The 18537-nt window shown below is 36.8% G+C and overlaps 1 protein-coding gene across 5 annotated transcripts in view; it reads left to right on the plus strand.

Moving 5' to 3' along the window:
- schip1 (schwannomin interacting protein 1) overlaps window positions 1-18444 on the plus strand; it is a 419733-nt gene extending 401289 nt beyond the window's left edge. For all 5 annotated transcript variants that reach the window (XM_047391638.1, XM_047391640.1, XM_047391639.1 and 2 more), the window contains 6 exons: window positions 5052-5170; window positions 5927-6044; window positions 7774-7971; window positions 11051-11174; window positions 12889-12982; window positions 17535-18444. In XM_047391638.1, coding sequence (XP_047247594.1) covers window positions 5052-5170; window positions 5927-6044; window positions 7774-7971; window positions 11051-11174; window positions 12889-12982; window positions 17535-17586 — 705 coding nt within the window. In that variant the 3' untranslated portion in view covers window positions 17587-18444. The remainder of the gene's footprint in view (window positions 1-5051; window positions 5171-5926; window positions 6045-7773; window positions 7972-11050; window positions 11175-12888; window positions 12983-17534) is intronic.
- Window positions 18445-18537: the final 93 nt, after the last annotated feature.

Consider the following 18537-nt stretch of genomic DNA (forward strand, 5'->3'; position numbering starts at 1 on the left):
AGAAGTGAGACATTTCCTCTTTTAATGCGCAAACCTCTGACAATATTTCCACAAATGTGTACAAATGGATCCACTTTTATTTAAATGTGCCCTTGAAAACATCTCTGGGACTTCCTGGATGCTCCCACATAGTCATAACACTTTCAAACCAAAACGAATGTGACCTCCAATCTGTAACACTGAGATCTCTGCAACAGCTCACTGTGGGAGTTGGAAAAATATGTTTTATACTAATTTTATACTCTACTTCATGCTAAGGCATATACATACATACACCCAGAGTGGTGACATTTGCTTTTCTATTTCATTCAGGTTGTTTCATAAAGAGTAAAAAAGACAAACAAAATGCCCTGACATTGTGCATTTGGTAGAAGGGTGCATTTCTTTTTGTGCATTTCATTTTTTTTTATTTCTAATTTCCTTGTTGGAAAAATACACAGGAAGAGCCCTTGAAATAGAAATTCTAAGTCAGAAAGTCAGATATTTCTCCCCAACCTTGATCTCAAATCCAATATGGCCACTTGAATAAAGTGTTCATTTGCACTTCTTAACATTTGTATCCCATTAAATATTTACCATGTGTTTAATATTCTCCATTGTAATTCTCTTCTGAGTACTTTCTGCTTGAAACATCTGTGAATATACTTGATAACCTTATGTGTTTTTGCCTATTACTTCTACATCACAGTTTGTTAGGTTTTATATTTACTTTGTAAATGTTTGATAGAAAGTTTGCACTAAAAGCAGCATAGGTACTTTCACAATAGTTTGAGAACCTTGGGCATATACATTAAAGGAAAGGTCTCATGAAATCCAAATACACTTTCCCATATCCAAAGCATAGCATAATGCTCTTCTTTTTATACTTAAAAAGATATTTGTGTGCTGTGTGCGTGATTGCGTGTTAACAGGGAGTAAGATCTCAGCTGTTGAAAAGACCCCATTGTGTGGGAACCATGAAGAGTATTTTGTCAGGAATGTTGTGCAAAAATATAAAAAAAAGAAGTAAAAAAAATGTCTACTGAAAGAATTTGGAAATTGTAAGAAGGCTGAAATGTAAAAAAAAAAACAAAGGACCGAAATCTGTAGTTGTGCAGATACCATACATCAGTGTTTAGAACCCAATCTTTAGGGCTTGTAGAGCCAGTGGGTTTTGTGTAAAAACTGAAGAGGTGTGCTCTTTGTTTGGCACAGATGTTTCAATTTATCCCACATTTTCAATATAGATTTTGAGAGAATATTTCACGGCCTTAAAACAATCACCGTGTCATCCACTGCCAAGCTTTATTCAACCTCCAGGCCTGCGGCTGAATATCTGATGGAAGGGGAAATTGTCTTTGTGAATGAGGCTTTTTCAGCAAAGGAAATTGCTTTGTGAACTTGAGTAAAAACACAAATTAGCCCACTTGTGTTCCTCCCAATCTAATTTGAATGTCTCTGGTGCCAGAGGCCAAGGAACTAAAGGAGGTGGTTAGTGCTGTCACTCATTCTTTCGAGCATGCTCAGTTCCCACATGCATCTTGGAAATGTAAATAGAATGGATCCCAGTAATTTTCCAAGTAATCAGCAGCTGGAAACACCCTTTAGGATCATTTAAGCTCAAACTAGATTATGATGCTTTTTTTAATGACCCATGTAATCAAAAGTGTTAACTTTTTTCTCACTGTTTACATTTAATTCCAAAGTCACACCTGGAGAAGCTGTGAGTAAACATGGAAACATTATTATAAAAGTGCTTCTTTTATGAGGACCTGAAAATCCAAAAGGTTTGAAAGAAAAACTAAAAGTTTGAAATTAATGTTTATTAATGAAGGAAGTACAGAAAGGTATATATCCCACCTCTTAGTTTCATATTGTTTACACTTTTGTAAATATTTTATAGCTGCCATGATGGTTTTATCACGTTCTTAACACAAACAAGCTGTATGCACTCAAGAAGGAGTTACATCAGACAGGCGGTGGAAGCAGAAAACCCCTGCAGCTGGTTAGCTCAAGTGTTAATCAGTCATTTGGTTTGCTGTTGAGGAGTCTTCCCATTTAATTATAATTAATAACATTAGATCAAGCACAATATATTTTATTGACTCTGAATCTAAACATTTCTGGCACATCTTTACCTATTTCTAGGCTGCATCTAAAGGGGCAAAGATCTCGTTGGTTGAAGACTCAAACAACACTTGAAATTGTGGCCACAAGCCGAAACACGTTAGTCAGCAAATCAAGTTTTTTCTTCAGTGTTTTCATAAAATGACTTTAAATCTGTCTATATGATTGGACTGAATTGATTGTATATTTCTGTGTATAAACTGGATCTGTTGATCTCATAAAGTACCTTCAGAAGACATTTGTTGTGAATCAGGGCTATAGAAACAAACTGAATTCAACTGAATTAACACAGACTTGCTATACATGACTTTGCATAATTGTCTAAAAATGTTATCAGTTAGTGCAATTCTCTTTTTATGTGTTAGTGAACAACTGTAGGATTTGACCTGCTGAATACATTGAATTGCAATCTTCTTGCAGCATCAACTTGTACAATACTGCAACAGCAAAATAGCTGTTGGACTTTATATTTGGCCATTTGGATAGACTGTCTTTGCCCTTTGATCAGTGATATGGGAAATGTGCAAAACTCCTAAATTCCATTGGTGCAGCAGGTTTGTTTTATTGTCATAACAACTCAATTTGATTAGATTTATTTGGATTGTGTCAACTTACAACAAATGTCATCTCAATGTACTTAGCAAGAACCAACAGGTCCAGTTCATATGCAAATATATTGAATTCAGTCTAACAAGAATAATTGGCTTTGTCCTTTTTTATTTGTAATATAAAATGTAAGTTTTAATGCGAAGTTTGAGATCGTTAACATTTGATTAAGACACTAAAGAAAAAATGTTGAAGAAAAAGAATTAGACAGATAAATATAACTATGACTATAACCGGTAACTATGATGCGGAAGTATTGTTACTTTAGTCTTTGATTTTGTTAAAATAGGAGTGCTGTTCTTTGTGACACTGTGCGTTACATTGATACACTTCCCAATTAACAATTTACTGTGAAAATTCTGAATAGTTTGAATTTTTTTATTTGACCATTACTTGTTTTTGAAAAGTGTATATGCAAAATTTTATTCTACTATTAAAACAGTTTTGAGGAATTTCATGTCACACCACTTTTTATTATACATGTACACACAAATACTGCAGTAGAGTGAAGTTCTCCACGTATAAGCTCCTTTATAAAGGGTTGTTTATAAAGTTTTAGCGGCTTAATGATGTCTTCTGCATAGTGTCCCACATGGTTTCTGAATGGGACCAAACTTCATTAGAGCCAACCTTCATTTCTGTCATTTTTTCTGCCCTCATTTATAACCATAACTGAAAGCCATAAAAGACAGGGTGAATTTTTTGCTTCCGGATTTCAGCTTTGCTGGAAACAACTGTTCAGCACAGAAACTATTAGCTTTTCAGTTGTCAGTTTGAGTTATTTATGTGTACAGAAGAGTGTTTGACCTCCGCTTTACCTTGCAGGCCTTTGTTGGGCCTCTAAGGCAATGACTGGTCATTTTCAAGGATGTTCATCTTTATTAGCCAGGCATTCTTTTATACAGATACAGAAAGGAGCAGCAGCAGTCAGGTCCACTCTTTGATTCGCCAGTGTGTATGTGCCAAGAGTGGGTCTTAGACTCTCATGTGGAGTGGGATTATGGTAATTGTGTCCTTGGTGATAGAACCGTCTGACAACGCCTGCGTTCAATTATCAAGAGAGGTAGACAATGAGGGAGGAGAGGATGAAGGGAAAGAACTGAGTAAAGGAGTGGGAGAGAGGGAAAAGGTGTGATAAACAACTTGAGGAGGGATGTGCAGAATAATGGTTTGATAGAAGGAACAGGAGTAGCCTTAGGCTCACTGAGTGAGGTGGGGTAAAGGAAAATTGGGCGTGATGATGAGGCAGAAAGACATCTTACCACGTCATCCATCCTGTGAAGACGCTTTATGCCTTGGTTGAGTTATGGTTGCCGTTGCTATTTTTATGTTGGCTTGATCACTGTTTATGAGTTTTGCACACTGTCTTCTTTTAGTCACTCCTTCTATGCTATCGCTGATCTGCGCTCTCCTTTTTATTGCTTCAGATTTATTTTTATGTTGCCTGCTCAACCCTTTGGTGGTAACGTATGATTTCAGTGTCCACCATAAATTAACTGACTGAAATGATTAATGATTAAATTTTACTTTGGATCAATTCAAGTATATAAGCATATGCATCTATATATACTTTGAATGGTGACATTTAAGGAAAGTGCACCTTAATAAATAGAAACAGACAAAATAAATGAAAAGGTAGCCATTCTTATTATAAACTAAGAACATGTTACAGGCTTGCCTTTCCCGGAGCTCCTTGCCACTTTTTCTGTTTTCTCAGGTAGTTCTTAATTTAAAGTTTGAGATGCTTGAAATAGGAGTTTGTCCATTTGCTCAACCTTATTGCCAGCTTGCTTAGTGATGTTCTTCAGTCCTACTTACGTCTGTTTGAAACTAAAGAACTGCAATGTTAGATGAAACTTGGCCTTCAAGCCCATGGAAAGCATGATGATGCTCATGTAAAAGGACACAGAACGGATTTTTGGCAAGTCAGCGGAATACATGTTTATTATTTTGAAGTTCTGGCATTTCTGCAGCTTTAATAAAGACAAAAGATACTTTTACTCTTATGTGGATCTAATCATGTAGGAGGCCCGTTTCCATTGCAGTTCAGTGAGACAACAGCCCCACCTGGTGATGAACTCAAGAAAAAAATCACATTCACTTTTCTTTAAATTATCAGCTGACCCCACAATTGTATCAGCTTGTTAATCACGCTGTTGTGATTAATGTGCTCACAGCAGTGATTTGTACAAGAAGTGAGTACTCAGGCTAACAGTGTGTACATGCAGAAGATCCTGCAGATTTCTAGAATATGTCTCTTTGGCAAGTGTCTGTTTTTAAAACTAATTTACCAGCCATCAGATTGATGACATTAAAGTATGTGTTTTCTCTTCTTTTAGGCCCAAAAGAATGAGAGGGAGTCAATCAGACAGAAGCTGGCCCTGGGCAGTTTCTTTGACGACGGGCCGGGCATCTACACGAGCTGCAGCAAGAGCGGGAAACCCAGCCTGTCCTCACGGTGAGACCTTTGAGGTTGTACCTACCACAGCTGCCATGTGATTTATTTATGGAAAACACAAGTATTTACTGGTTCTTGCCTGACAAAAATGACTCCCTGGAATAGTAAAATCAGAAAAGATTGAATCTAAAAGTTCAGATTTGTCATAACGGAGGAGTGGACTAAGTTTAGTTAGTGACATAAAGCAGAGAGTGTCAGTGTAAGCGTTTGTGGCTCTCACTTCCTTAAAGACACCTACATGCACACACTCAATACTACCACCTCTGACGCTGAGCCTTACTGGAATCAAAACACTCAAGTACACAAGTTTTTATTGTTCTTTCAATTTCTCGCAAATGTTTGTTAGCTTTGACAATACCAGGAAGTTCCTGACATTAATCTATATGACACATTAGACCGGCCTTTGAATAAATAACTAATATATTTGAGCCAAGAAAACTCTAGATAATTGAAGTTGTCCTTTGAAAAAAAAGTCGACCACTCATGTCCTGTTTTAAGTGAACCTGCATGGATCTTTGCTGTGTAATCAATCACCCCTGTTTGTAATTACTGCAATGAATAAGCAGATTATTGATCAGCACTTGGGCGGATCTGCACCCTACCGATATCCTGCCCTTTCACGACACAAACCCTCACGCCCCTCTGGCCCCACTCTAAATGCTTTATTCAGGCAAAGAACTAGACTGAAGTCATCAAACACGGCTTGTATTTAACAGATTGTTCTTTGTTTGTCTCTCTTCTTGTGTTCCCTTGCAGGCTGCAGAGTGGCATGAACCTGCAGATCTGTTTTGTCAATGACAGCGGCAGCGACAAGGACAGCGATGCAGATGATAGCAAGACAGAGACTAGTCTGGACACACCTTTGTCCCCTATGGTACGCACTGATAAACACAGTGCCTTGCAAAAGTACTTATGGCCCTTTTCACATATTGTGACGGTACAACCCAAAGCCTTGATGTATTTTATCAGGATTTTTGGAATAGACTAACACAAAGTGTTGTATAATTGTCAAGTAGAAGGATCCGAGAAAAACATCTGAGAAGTGTGGCATGCAGTTGTTTGTAGCCCCCCCGAGTCAATACTTTGTAGAACCACCTTGATCTGAATGTGCAATTAGGGTCGTTGTCCTGTCGAATGCTCAGCCCATGACCTAGTCGCAGGTCTTTTGCACCCTCTTAACAGGTCTTTTTCAAGGACTGCCCTGTACTATGTAGCTCCTTCTACATCTCCACCCAACTCTACCCAGTTTCCTCATTCCTGCTGAAAAAAAGCATGTTACCACCACCATGTTTAACAGAGTCGACATTGCTTTTAGGATGATGTACATTATTTTTCCACAACACACCGAATTGTGCATGTAGGCCAAAAAGTAGAAATACAATCTCATCAGAACACAGCACATTCTTCCACATGTTTGCTGTGTCTCCTACATGACATGTGGCAAACAGTTGAGGGACTTCTTCAACATTTCTTCTTGCCACTCTTCAATAAAAGCCAAATTTGTAGAGTGCATAACTAATACAGTAAGACAACAGATTTTCCTGTTGAGATGTGGTTCTCTGTAGCTTCTCCAGAGTCTCCACTTGCCCCTGGGCTGCCTTACGGGTTAATGTTCTCCTTGCCCAGCCTGTCAGGGTAAGTGGACGGCTTTTGGAAGATTTGCCATTGTGTGATACTCTTTACATTTTCAAATGATATTGTTTTATAAACTCATGCTGTTTTAAACTTCTCCATAACTTCCTGACCTATCTGTCGTGTTCACTGGTCCTCATGATTTCGATTTTTCACTAATGTTCTTGATTAAACCTCTGAGGCCTTCACAGAACAGCGGTGTTTATACTGAGATAGAATCATACACAGGTGGACTCTGTTTACTGAGTAGGTGAAAGCCAGTTGCTTATATTGGATTTGTTTTAAGGGGTATCAGAGTAAAGATGATATTTTGTTTTTGCAAATAAAAGCCATATACTTTGTCCTGGTCTATCACATAAAATCCCAATAAAACACATAGACATTTTTGGTGGTAATAAGTTTGAAAAAGTTGACGAGGTATGAATACTTTGTGTTATATCATGATTGTTATTCTTCAGAGTCCAACAACAAGAGGACTGAGATAAGGAAATTGCAATCAAATGTGTCATTGACAGTATGATAGTAGCAAAGTGAGAAAGAACTGCTTGTGTGAAATAGGTTTAGACATAGTGAAAATATAAACAGTGAAATGGGTGAGGTTTTGTTATGAGTCAGAGAGATAACTGCCACTCTAGTTGCTTTATGAGTATACTTACATTTTTTCTTGCTCAATAACCAGAGCAAATAAGAGGTGAGTTGCTGCATGTTTCCAACGACTGTAAAACATAGGTCATCTTGAGTCATGTGTCTTCCTCAGACACACGTAACTGAAGGCGATTGAGAAATTATTATCTTCATGTCCAATTTTAAATCTACACACAAAGAATGATTACATTTTAACCGCTTAGCTTTTTTCTTTCTCTTTTTCTTGTTTTTCACACACTCTTATCTCTGATTTTCATTTTACGTTGACTTTCTCTTTCACTTTTATTTCACCTCCCTGATGGCATCACTGTTGCCCTTCTCTGCAGTCCAAGCAGAGCTCCTCCTACTCGGACAGGGACACCACGGAGGACGACTCGGAGTCCCTGGAGGACATGGACTTTTTGAGTCGACAGAAGAAGCTGCAGGCAGAGGCAAAGTTAGCCCTGGCGATGGCCAAGCCCATGGCCAAGATGCAGGTGGAGGTGGAGAAACAGAACCGCAAAAAGTCGCCAGTGGCTGACCTGGTCAGTAGCAGAAATATGAGTCTTCAGAAAAATATCGGATAAAATGCAAGCAATACACCTTTGCTTGATTCAGATATTTGTTTTGTTAAATTTAGTCTAACTTATTTGTTTATAGAGTTCAAAATACATGATAAATACAATACACTAACATCTCTTCATTCTGGAAGAGATGCATCAGACCAGATTTATCCTCTGGCTAATTTCCATCCGCAGCTCCACAAACACAGAATGTAAATGTTTTAGTGATGAAATAGAAGTGAATATAGAGACACTCAAAAACTTAAGACTACAGCAAATAATTATGGGGTTTATCAAAATAAACCAAACATTTTAAAAATTAAGCATAAAGGTAAAAAATGCTATTAAATAGACAAGTGTCAGTAATTTGTGAAATAAAATGGTTTCACTGGGGCTTAATTTAAAGATCTGGATAGGTCCCATCTCTAATATTCTGGCTACAATGAAAAAAATGCAAATCCTCACATGTGTTTAAGGCATTAGGAATCGCATTACTTTCTTAAATGGTGTTAACTAAAAACAGCAGATGACTAAGAAGCTCAGGTTCTCTGAAGGGCTTTACTCATTTCCTTAGCAGTCGACTGTTACTGAATATTTTACATACATTTTAACGATAAAGGTACCTTTTATAAACTAATTTCTTTAAAAAAGGACAAACACCCAAGTACACAATATTAAAGGTTGCAACTGTTTGCATAAAAGCTATAGATATATACAAATAGATATAGACATATAAATATTGATATATACATTTGTGCCCAGATTTAGTGAGCAAGTCTTGTTTAAAGACTGATCCTTGTGGCCATTAAAGTTTGTTTTAAAAAAGCATGTTTTCTCGACTCTATTGTGTGTGCACTGCCCTGTTTTATCAGTTATACCTAATTAGTTATATTTTATTATTATTTGTATTATTATTATTATTATTATATATAAGACATTTAGACAGAGACCTCTTGATTCTAAGGTGACTTATTTATTTGGACTTTTAATATACTTAATTAGATAAAGTCTAAATTATGTCTTTGAGCATCTTTGCATGGGATTTTAAAATGTTTTGTAGCTCCTCAAAGTTGAACTCATTCGGGCGTGGCGCTGGTGGCGTAGGTGTTAAGCGCGGACCATGTGCAGAGGCTATAGTCCTCAAGGCAGCTGTCCCAGGTTCGAGTCCCGGACCCGGTGACCTTTGCCAAATGTCTCCCCCTCTCTTTGCCCTCTTTCCTGTCTACCTACTGTCAAAAAATTGAAAAATAAAGGCCTCTATTGCCGCAAAAATCAAATATAAAAACAATGTTGTACTCATTCTTATGTTATATGTCAGTCTTAAGACACCACATTTTACTGACACGTTCCTGTCACATTTTACGCTGTTACCCGTGTGCTCAAAATAAGTAAATCATACAGTCAAAGTCATCCTGCAGTTCTTTTATTCCTTCTTTATCCAACACCGTTTGAGAGAGGAAGGTGACTACGACCCTGCTCGTCGTTATTTCCTCCATTTTTATCTGAACCTGGTGCCTCCTCCTCTGGAGCACATCTACAGAGAGACAGCCCACACACACTCCCACACTGTCACACCGGGGCACGTAATATTTCCAGAGTCGATTTACTTATTCAGAGGAGAGCAGGGCAGCTCGACCAGGTCCATCTATAATTCATGTGCCGGAAAGCATTGGTTGGGTGTTCAGGGATGTAGCTGTGCTTCGCAGTCAGAGGACATCACTGTCACATCCAAAGGCATCATGCAGTGAATGTTGAGCTATGTTAAAGCTGCAGCGGCCTGCTCTTTTTTTAACAGCAGTTGAGATCTGTTAAACTGATGCTTTCTGAGGACATTTGCATATGATGGGCTGATCTGAAAAAAATGAGGAAAAAATCCTGTTGGGTGTTTTTAAATGGTTTATGAATCACACTAGCTTATTGTCCTAATTTTCCCAGCTTAATTGGAACAAACCTGGATTATCCTATCTTCTTCTCAGTGACAGAAAATGGGAATGTCTCCAACACATGTAAACCATTGGCTGAGGATTTGTTTTTTTCTAAACATACAAAAACACAGATAGAAAATAAGAGAATATAACAAAAAAAAAAGAGTATCAGAACACTTACTAAAATTTCTGACCCCCAGCTTCATTCAGAAATGAGCAAACTTCCTCAATCTCGTACCTGGTGTTTAATTTTGTAGTATTGACCACTAAAGGGGTAATTTTCAATTTGCAGTATGATTAGCCCACCGCAGAAACTAACACTACAGTCAGCCGCTGAGTCAACACTAACACTGATCTAGCAGGTTTCCCATAACCCACTCACTCGGGGCTCTGACATCACAGTTCCCCTGATGTCACCCTCCTATCAGCCTGTTTCCCGAAACCAAAACTAATATGTGATGGCCTTGAGTTACAGCGGCTTTGCCGAGACTTGTGAAAGTGAAAGAGTTTAGGGAAATGCTTGTGCACAAAGAAACAGGCCTGCATGATTTACCACTTACTGATTGTAGTTGTCAAAACTGCAGGTGAAAGTGGATGAGGAATAGAAAGAGAAATAATTTCAGCCGGTTTGGAGAGAGAGATGACAGCCACAGGATTCACAAAGAAAAATAATTTTCCCAATGCGTTTCTGGGATCAGGCTGTCAGCTTGGTAAATGTTTATTCCATGTGTCCTTTCACTCTGGAAAAACTGCAAACATGAAACAAACTGCTGGACTTTTCATAGAATATTTTTGAGCATAAAGCCAGGAGACTCAAAAGTATGATGAACACCAAAAGAGATTAAAGACATCAAAACAGCATTTAGTTACTTGTTTGATACTTTGTTTCTTTACTTATCCCACTTTTAATTTGTTTGATTGTAATTTGTAACCATGTTTGCATTAGTGCTGGAAATTAATAGGAAAGAGAGCACAGATGGACAGTTTTATTATTTTTTTATTTACTTTTTATTTACTTTTATTTACTTTTTACTTTTATTTGCAATTATTAAAATTATCAAGCCAAATATCTTTTCATGAACTACATAAAAGAGAAAGCACAAAGCCTAACAAGTGTTTTTTTTCTCCCCCATCAGCTTCCACACATGCCTCATATCAGTGAGTGTCTTATGAAAAGAAGTCTGAAACCCACCGACTTGAGAGACATGACGCTGGGGCAGCTTCAGGTTATAGTCAATGACCTGCACTCCCAGATTGAGAGTAAGTCAAACACACATCGTGTCGCTGTCCTCTACTTTCACTTGCAGAAATGAGCAAGAGAGCAAAAGGGGGAAACACATGCACATACATACTGACCCCTTAGTCCTCCTCAGTGGATATGAAAGTACTTGACTAGTCACTTCGGACCTGTACAGTACCAGTCAACAGCTTCCCCTGAGTATTTACTGTTACCACTTTGTACAGCTGATTGATCCTCATACTCATAGATGAATAATCTTGCATTTTAACGTTAAACCGTTTCAAAAATCCCCATGAGTCCTAAATCTTAAACAAGTTTTTGTCTGCAAAAGCAATGTTCCCCTTTTAGGATGTCTTAAATCTTTTCTTTGTGTTTTCTTGGAGAACAGCCAAGACATGTGATAAGAATATGAGCACGTGTCACTGATGTGTCATGAGCTTCTCGGTTTTTGATGGCTCTCGGGTAGTTTTATAAAAAAATTGTTTTTAAGTAAGGCAAATGTCTCAGGGTTTCTGCAAAGCTTTAAAAGTCTTAAAAAGTCTTTAAATTGACTTTCAGGTCTTTATACACCCAAATGTTCAATTTCACCATTCTGAATATCTTATAGTATATTAATTGCTTATTTTTGAGGGGATGTTTTTTCATTGCTTTGAAAGAAAGTAGCTAACAGTAATTTATTTGCTCTGTGATTTGTTGTTCTTACTTAGAAAGAAACACTATAACAAAACTACAAAGCCCATGATGCACAGCAGCAGACAGACCTTTCAAAATGAATTTATATTTGGACATTCAGGCTTCCCTGCGGGCTTTAAAAGCAAGTCTGCTTCTGAAACTGACTTATTGCGCAGATAAGTCCAAAATTATTCAGAACCCACCTTGGCAGATATTGGTTTAAAGTAATCTTTTAGTTTTACTAGCATGTTTCCTTTGTCTCGAAATAATATGAATGTTTTTGGACTGGTCCAGCCAGTCAAGACTTGTATCTGATTGAGAATCTGTGGAGGAAGCTAAAGATTAGGGTGATGTCAAGGAGGCCTTCCAAACCTCCAAGACTTAGAGCTCAACAGAACAGATGAACCATCAAAACACCAGTGGAAACATGCAAAATCTTGGTGAGCATTTATAAGAAGGGCTTCTTGAAATGTAAATAAAAACGTGGTTATTTTATTTTTTTAAGTCCCTACTTGTTTCATTATCTTTTGAGGGATGCCTTTCTAATTTCCTATCAGGGACAAATTTCTTGGTTAGATAAAATATTTTAAATCTAAACCTGCCGGGGGAATGAATAGTTTTGCGCTTTTCTACTATTCCATCATGGAAAATTGTATATTTAAAAATACATGGCTTGAAAACTGAGAGTAGTCAACTGTTACCTGTTATGAAGCTTACAATATACTGTTGAAGGCTTTAAAGGTAGGAAACCTAGGCTCAAAAGCCGTGGGGTCACAGGTCAAGGTCAAAAATCACTAATTTAAGTTGCCAAGTTTATGTATAATTAAGTTGTTAAGTGGGGTAAATTAAAATTATTAAGTGAACAAGTTTTCTCATTGATGAAGGTGAATCTTAAATCATAACGGACCTAAATGTAACTCATTAGTCATTGCAGCAACCTTATATCTACACTATTTCATCCACACTGATAGCTAGTTTAGAAGATTTGTGACTATCTCCAAATCTTATATTATGAAATTACTGCTTTATCACATGTGGGCATCTCCATATATATCACTGCAGGTCTGAATGAGGAGCTTGTACAGTTGCTACTGATCCGAGATGAACTACACATGGAGCAAGATGCCATGCTGGTTGACATTGAGGACCTCACCAGGTGAGCAAATGGGACTTTTTGACTGATAAATAAGATGTCACATCTTATTTACCTGTCACATTTCTTTGTTTCCATTTCACTAACCACACCCATGTCTGATTATTGTCTGAACTTTAGAATTAAGAAATCACTTACATGAAACCTGTCTGACAACATGAAGTAGGTTAAAAAATCTGAAAAATCAACACATCTAAAGAAATTCAATAACCTTTGTAAAAAACAAAGTCAATGAAATCTGTCAGTCAGGAAGGGGTAAAAAAACAAACATTTCTAAGTCTTTGGGGCTCCAGTGATTCAAAGTAACAGTCATTACCCAAATATGGAGAATCATGGGACGGTGGTGAACTCTCCCAGGAGTAGTTATTCTACCAAATTTACTCTAAGAGCACATCGATGATCTATCGAAGAGGTCACAAAAGAACCCAGAACATCTTTAGCACTGCCTGCTTTGCCTCAGTTAAGATCTGTTTTCAACTTTCAGCAATCAGAAAGAGATGCTTCAAAAATGGCATCCATGGGAGAGTTTCTTTGTGATAACACCTGCTGACCAAAAGGAAAACAAAGGTCTGTCATATTTCCTAAAAAACGTGTTGATGATCCCCGAGACTTTTAGGGAAATATTCTCTGAACTGCTGATACAAAAATGGAACTCTCGTCTCACATAAAATTCACACCTTTTCAGAAAATGAACATCGTACCGATAGTCAAACATGGTGGTGGTAGTGTCGTACTAGGGGGCTGCTGTGCTTCTTCTGGACCTGGACACCTTCCCGTAATTAATGGAACCATGAATTTTGCTCTTAAGCAGAAAATCCTGTGGGAGAATGTCCAGCCAGCAGTTTCAGACCTTAAGTGTACTTGGGTTATGCAGCGGGGTAATAATTCAAAGCACACAAGCAGATCCACCTCTGAATGGCAAAAAATGTTTTGGAGTGGCCTATTCAAAGTTTTGGACTTAGAGAGTTTAGATGCTATGGTGTGACCTAACAAGCCATTCTTTCATGCTCAAAAACCCTCCAGTGTGGCTGAATTAAAACAGTTTTGCAAAGAAGAGTAGGCTAAAATTGGTCCACTGTGATGTAAAAGATGCATTGCTATTTAGTGCAATAATTTATTCAAACCATTTGTCATCATTGCTAAAAAAAAACAAAAAAAACAGACAGTTATAAGGAAACACAATGTGCCTTTTACAACATTTCTCACATAAGCAGTAAGACTCTTACAGACTTGTAAACTCTCATTAACTCTGACTTGTAAAGTATGTGAAGTTCCCCTAAATGTAGTCTGTTATCACTGCAACTCTAACCAGTGGATTGCACCAGCCTGCAGCAGGATTATATTTGATCAAAACCAAATCTAGTTTCCACATTCTCTAGGTTGTTTCCAGACTCTGGTGTTTCCCATATTAAACAGCCTAATGTGTTGGTGCAGGGAGTTGGATATGTTTGCTCTAGTCAGGTTTGGTTTCAGATTAAAAACATTCCTGAACACTGTTGAATCTGATGTCAACTGTCTTGGGAAACACCGACAGTCTTACTTTTTTATGTCATTAAACTATTTTTTAATCAAGAACATTTAACAGTTTAACCTTTGTGTCACTTGTTGCTTTATTCTCATAAAACTCTTACATTATCTTGATATACTGATTACTTTAGACAGAGGTTACTTTTAAACGTGAAATTTAATTGAAACAAAATGTTTTTCATGATCCAAGCTAAGACCAAGATTTTGTCAGACTAATTTTTAGTGTTCGATACTGCCCAAAAGTCATCTCAACGTCAATAGGAAATACATTTTCCAGCACATTTATCAATGATCTGGTACTCTAATTCATAATTTCATTTCAGTTTATTTTATTTTATATAGTGCTGCTAAATTACAATTAACAAACGTAAACTCAAGGCACTAAAGAACAAACAGGTCCAATTTAAACCCAGTTACATTATTTTCAGCCAGAGGTCAGTTCATCTTCCATTTAAAAAGTCATTTTGATTCTTTTCTAAAGAATGTGATGCATGAAATGGACAAATGGTGGTGAGGGTTGATCATAAATCAGTAAGTCTTTCAGCTACAAAACAATTCAGACCTTCGCCTTTTTGTTTCAACCTTCTTTATTTAATTGTCCTTTGGGATTAATAAAGTGTTTTTGAACTTAAAATAAATTTGAATTTTATTTCATACCTGTAAACCCTTACTTAACCATTGTGTGTCAGTTTATTTCTTATTTAAACAATTGTATTGAATTTTGGAAATACATGGTAGAAATAATAAAAAATTCTATATTATTTTTTGATCATTTTTTTTTCATTCATTTTGGTTCTTATCTACAATTGGGCCTGTTGACTCTAGTAGAAAATCACTATTAAATAGCCCTGATCAAACCAACATAACTCTGAGCTTGAAACATTGGCCTGAAACATCCCTGCAGATTGTTCCTTTTTCAAACACTACAGGCCAAACGTCTGGAAGCAAGATCAACTTTGTAAAAAACACAGAACATAATAGTTTCATTGGTATATTTTACAATAACAAGCATGCTTATTATAGAAAAAGTGACTTACCAGAAGACATTTCACCATAAAACTTATTCATAGTTACTTCCTCTAGTTTTAACAGTAGCATAGCATTGCTCTGGAATCTTCTCAACCCATAAGCTAAGTTTTTCTTTTCTTTTAAGGTATTTTCAGCAGTCCTTTGATAACATCAATGGACACCCGAAAGTAAATTGTGGAAATGTAGTAAAGACAACCCTACAGTCCACAGAGCGCATACTTGTTTTTTTTTTTTTAAGAAAAAGACTGCAAACATAAGCTGGAATTTGCTTCCAAATGTTTGGCCTAATTAACCTTGCTTCCAAACTTTGGGCTTGAAGGGTACCTAAAAAAGCAGAACTGCAACGGTATGGACGATATGAAACGACCTCTAACTCAGAATCACAAATATGTAATTTTATCACAAATGTGTAATTTTACCATGTGAAGAAAAATTCCTAAAGACAGATGCACTCATTTGGTTTTGTTATTTTACTTGAACAAAAATACCAAAAACTTTTGAACAACTAGATCTCATGCAATTGTAACCCCCTTTGACATATTGCAACAAAATTTACAATCTATTTTGAATTGCAAAAGAATGGACCTTTATCTGTTTTTTAAGAAAACTTTCCCTTGGACATTTCTAATGGGTTTCAAAGATTTTTTGTCATTTTGTAGGATTATTAGTGTATGAAATTAGGTTTACACATCTTTGTCAAACGATTTTGTCACACTGTTCCTGTACACCGGAGAAAATACTTTGTTCACGTTAAAAGCTGTATTGCAGCGTGAAGAAAAGAAAAAAACACCACACACTCCTCAATTTTCAGCTGCTGTTGTAAAATTGTGTCAAACTTTTAATTAAATTAAATTAAATGTTTGCAGTTGGATCAGAATCAGCTTTATTCGCAATTCTTTACACACAAACAAGGAAATCGACTTCAGTTCCGCCTCCCTTTTAATGAAGACATTTAAAATATAAATATATAAAAAGGGGAAAAATAAAATAAAGGTTTTTTCTTTCTCGTAAATATGTATATATATGCAGTATTTTTACAAAGGACGAAGACAAGGTTGAATCAGTGCAAATAATCATGGTATCAATCAGGCCACTCTGACTGTTAAGTGTTCATCAGAGAGACAGTCTGGGGGAAGAACTTGTCTCTATGGCACCATGTTTTTGCAAATGGCGCTCTGTAGCACTGTCCTGAAGGTAAAAGTCTAAAAAGCTTGTTGTGGGATCTGCAGAGATGTTAGTTGCCATTTTCCTGACCTAGACCTGTCCTTGATGGAGCGAAGGTCTTTGTGGTTTGAAGTACTTGCCATCACCCTGATCTATAGCTCTGTCCACAAAGTTTCTGTCAAACTTAAGTTTGGAATTTTTTAATTTATTTTTTTGCTGCTTCAAAATGTCAATATACCTTCCAAACAGAAGGAAAAATAATATGGTCAATTAAAAGAATACTTCCAGTCTAAATCTGCCAGGGTATGAATACGTTTGGCATTAACTGCATAAATATTTAGCTTTTTAGCACGTTTTATGTTCTGTGATATTTATAATGCTATGTCCCAATCTTTTGCAGTGCTTTGTGACTATACCTGCAAAAAGCACTTGATAAAAAAATTCCATTCATTAATTTATTCATTCATTTATTCATTCATTCATTCGTCTGATTGGTTTAGATTTATGGAAGCAAATCGTTACCATATTTCAAATGAAAAAGCATTTCTGAAAATGCTTTTTCATTTTAAGAATATGGCTGCATTGTTTGACTCATAAATGAAATTAGTAATCAATCATCCTATTTGCATTTTAATTTTCTTCTTCAAGACTGCTCATTCTTTCACTTAATTAAAATGAAAAAGCATTTCTGAAAATGCTTTTTCATTTGAAATATGGTAACGATTTGCTTCCATATAGATTGCTGTATGTTTTGCAATTTTCAGATGCTTTTAAGAAAGAGAAGATGATGATACAATTTACTGAAAATCTTTTACTTCTACTTTCTTTTTTCCAGGCATGCCGAGAGCCAGCAGAAACATTTGGCTGAGAGGACCCTATCCAAATAAGATGCCCGCCCGTGCTCTGATCCGTTTCCCCTCTGCCAAGTTTAACCCCAGCTCCAAGACAAACCTTTCCTCTCTGGATCATTTCCTCTGCTCACCGTGTCTATCCAAAACCTCCCCGCTTGTCCCAAGTATTTTTGCTCCTTCCCCACTTCCCCTGTTTCCTGCCGTTTACCTTCCTGCCAACTCACTGACTTCACTGGTAGCAACAGCACAGAAGAAAAGACACTTTCTTTAAACTGCTTTTCCCTGCGGCAAAAGATGGAGCAGCGCTTCCGTCTTCCTGGGAGAAGAGGAAAACTGATTGTGTGTTGTAATAGATTCTGTCCCCCAGGCTTTCTGTGCAGTAATCGGCCTTGCTTTGCTACTGTTTCTTTTCAACTTTCTACATTTGCCACTAAATTATAACTATTCAAATGCAAAAAAATGTGGAAAAAAAATAAAATAATAGTTAAAACTTTAGTAGGAAGTCAGTCATGAGAAGAAAAAAAGGAAAAACACTGTATGAAAAGAAAACGTAAAACTAACTTCTTCAGATCATTTTAAGTTGGACTCAAGGTTGAACCGTTTTTATTCTGCACAAATGGTAGTTTTCAACTGAGAAATGTTTGTCCGAAGGTGCTAAACGAGTGTAAAGGAAACATGCCTGCTTTGTAGTGGAGTTGTAGACTTTGGTAATACGTTCACTCTGAATTGCTCTATCAGCATTTTGTGAATGTTGAATCTTTCTGACACAAGTCATTTCAAATGAATAAGTGTGTTAATATCATTTTCATCCTGCTGTATTCAGATGCTTTATTTGAGGGAAGAAAAGTTTATGTACAGATATGTAAAATAAAAAATAAACTTGGTTTCGTATTAGTTGGCTTGTGCAGTTTGTGCCCCCAGTCAGCCGAGCAAAGCTTGCAGATTCCTCTTTCGAAGAAACGTAGAATGCGTGATGTTATTAACTGT

This window comes from Girardinichthys multiradiatus, chromosome 18, assembly GCF_021462225.1.
Source record: "Girardinichthys multiradiatus isolate DD_20200921_A chromosome 18, DD_fGirMul_XY1, whole genome shotgun sequence".
In the NCBI taxonomy this organism is placed as follows: Eukaryota; Metazoa; Chordata; class Actinopteri; order Cyprinodontiformes; family Goodeidae; genus Girardinichthys; species Girardinichthys multiradiatus.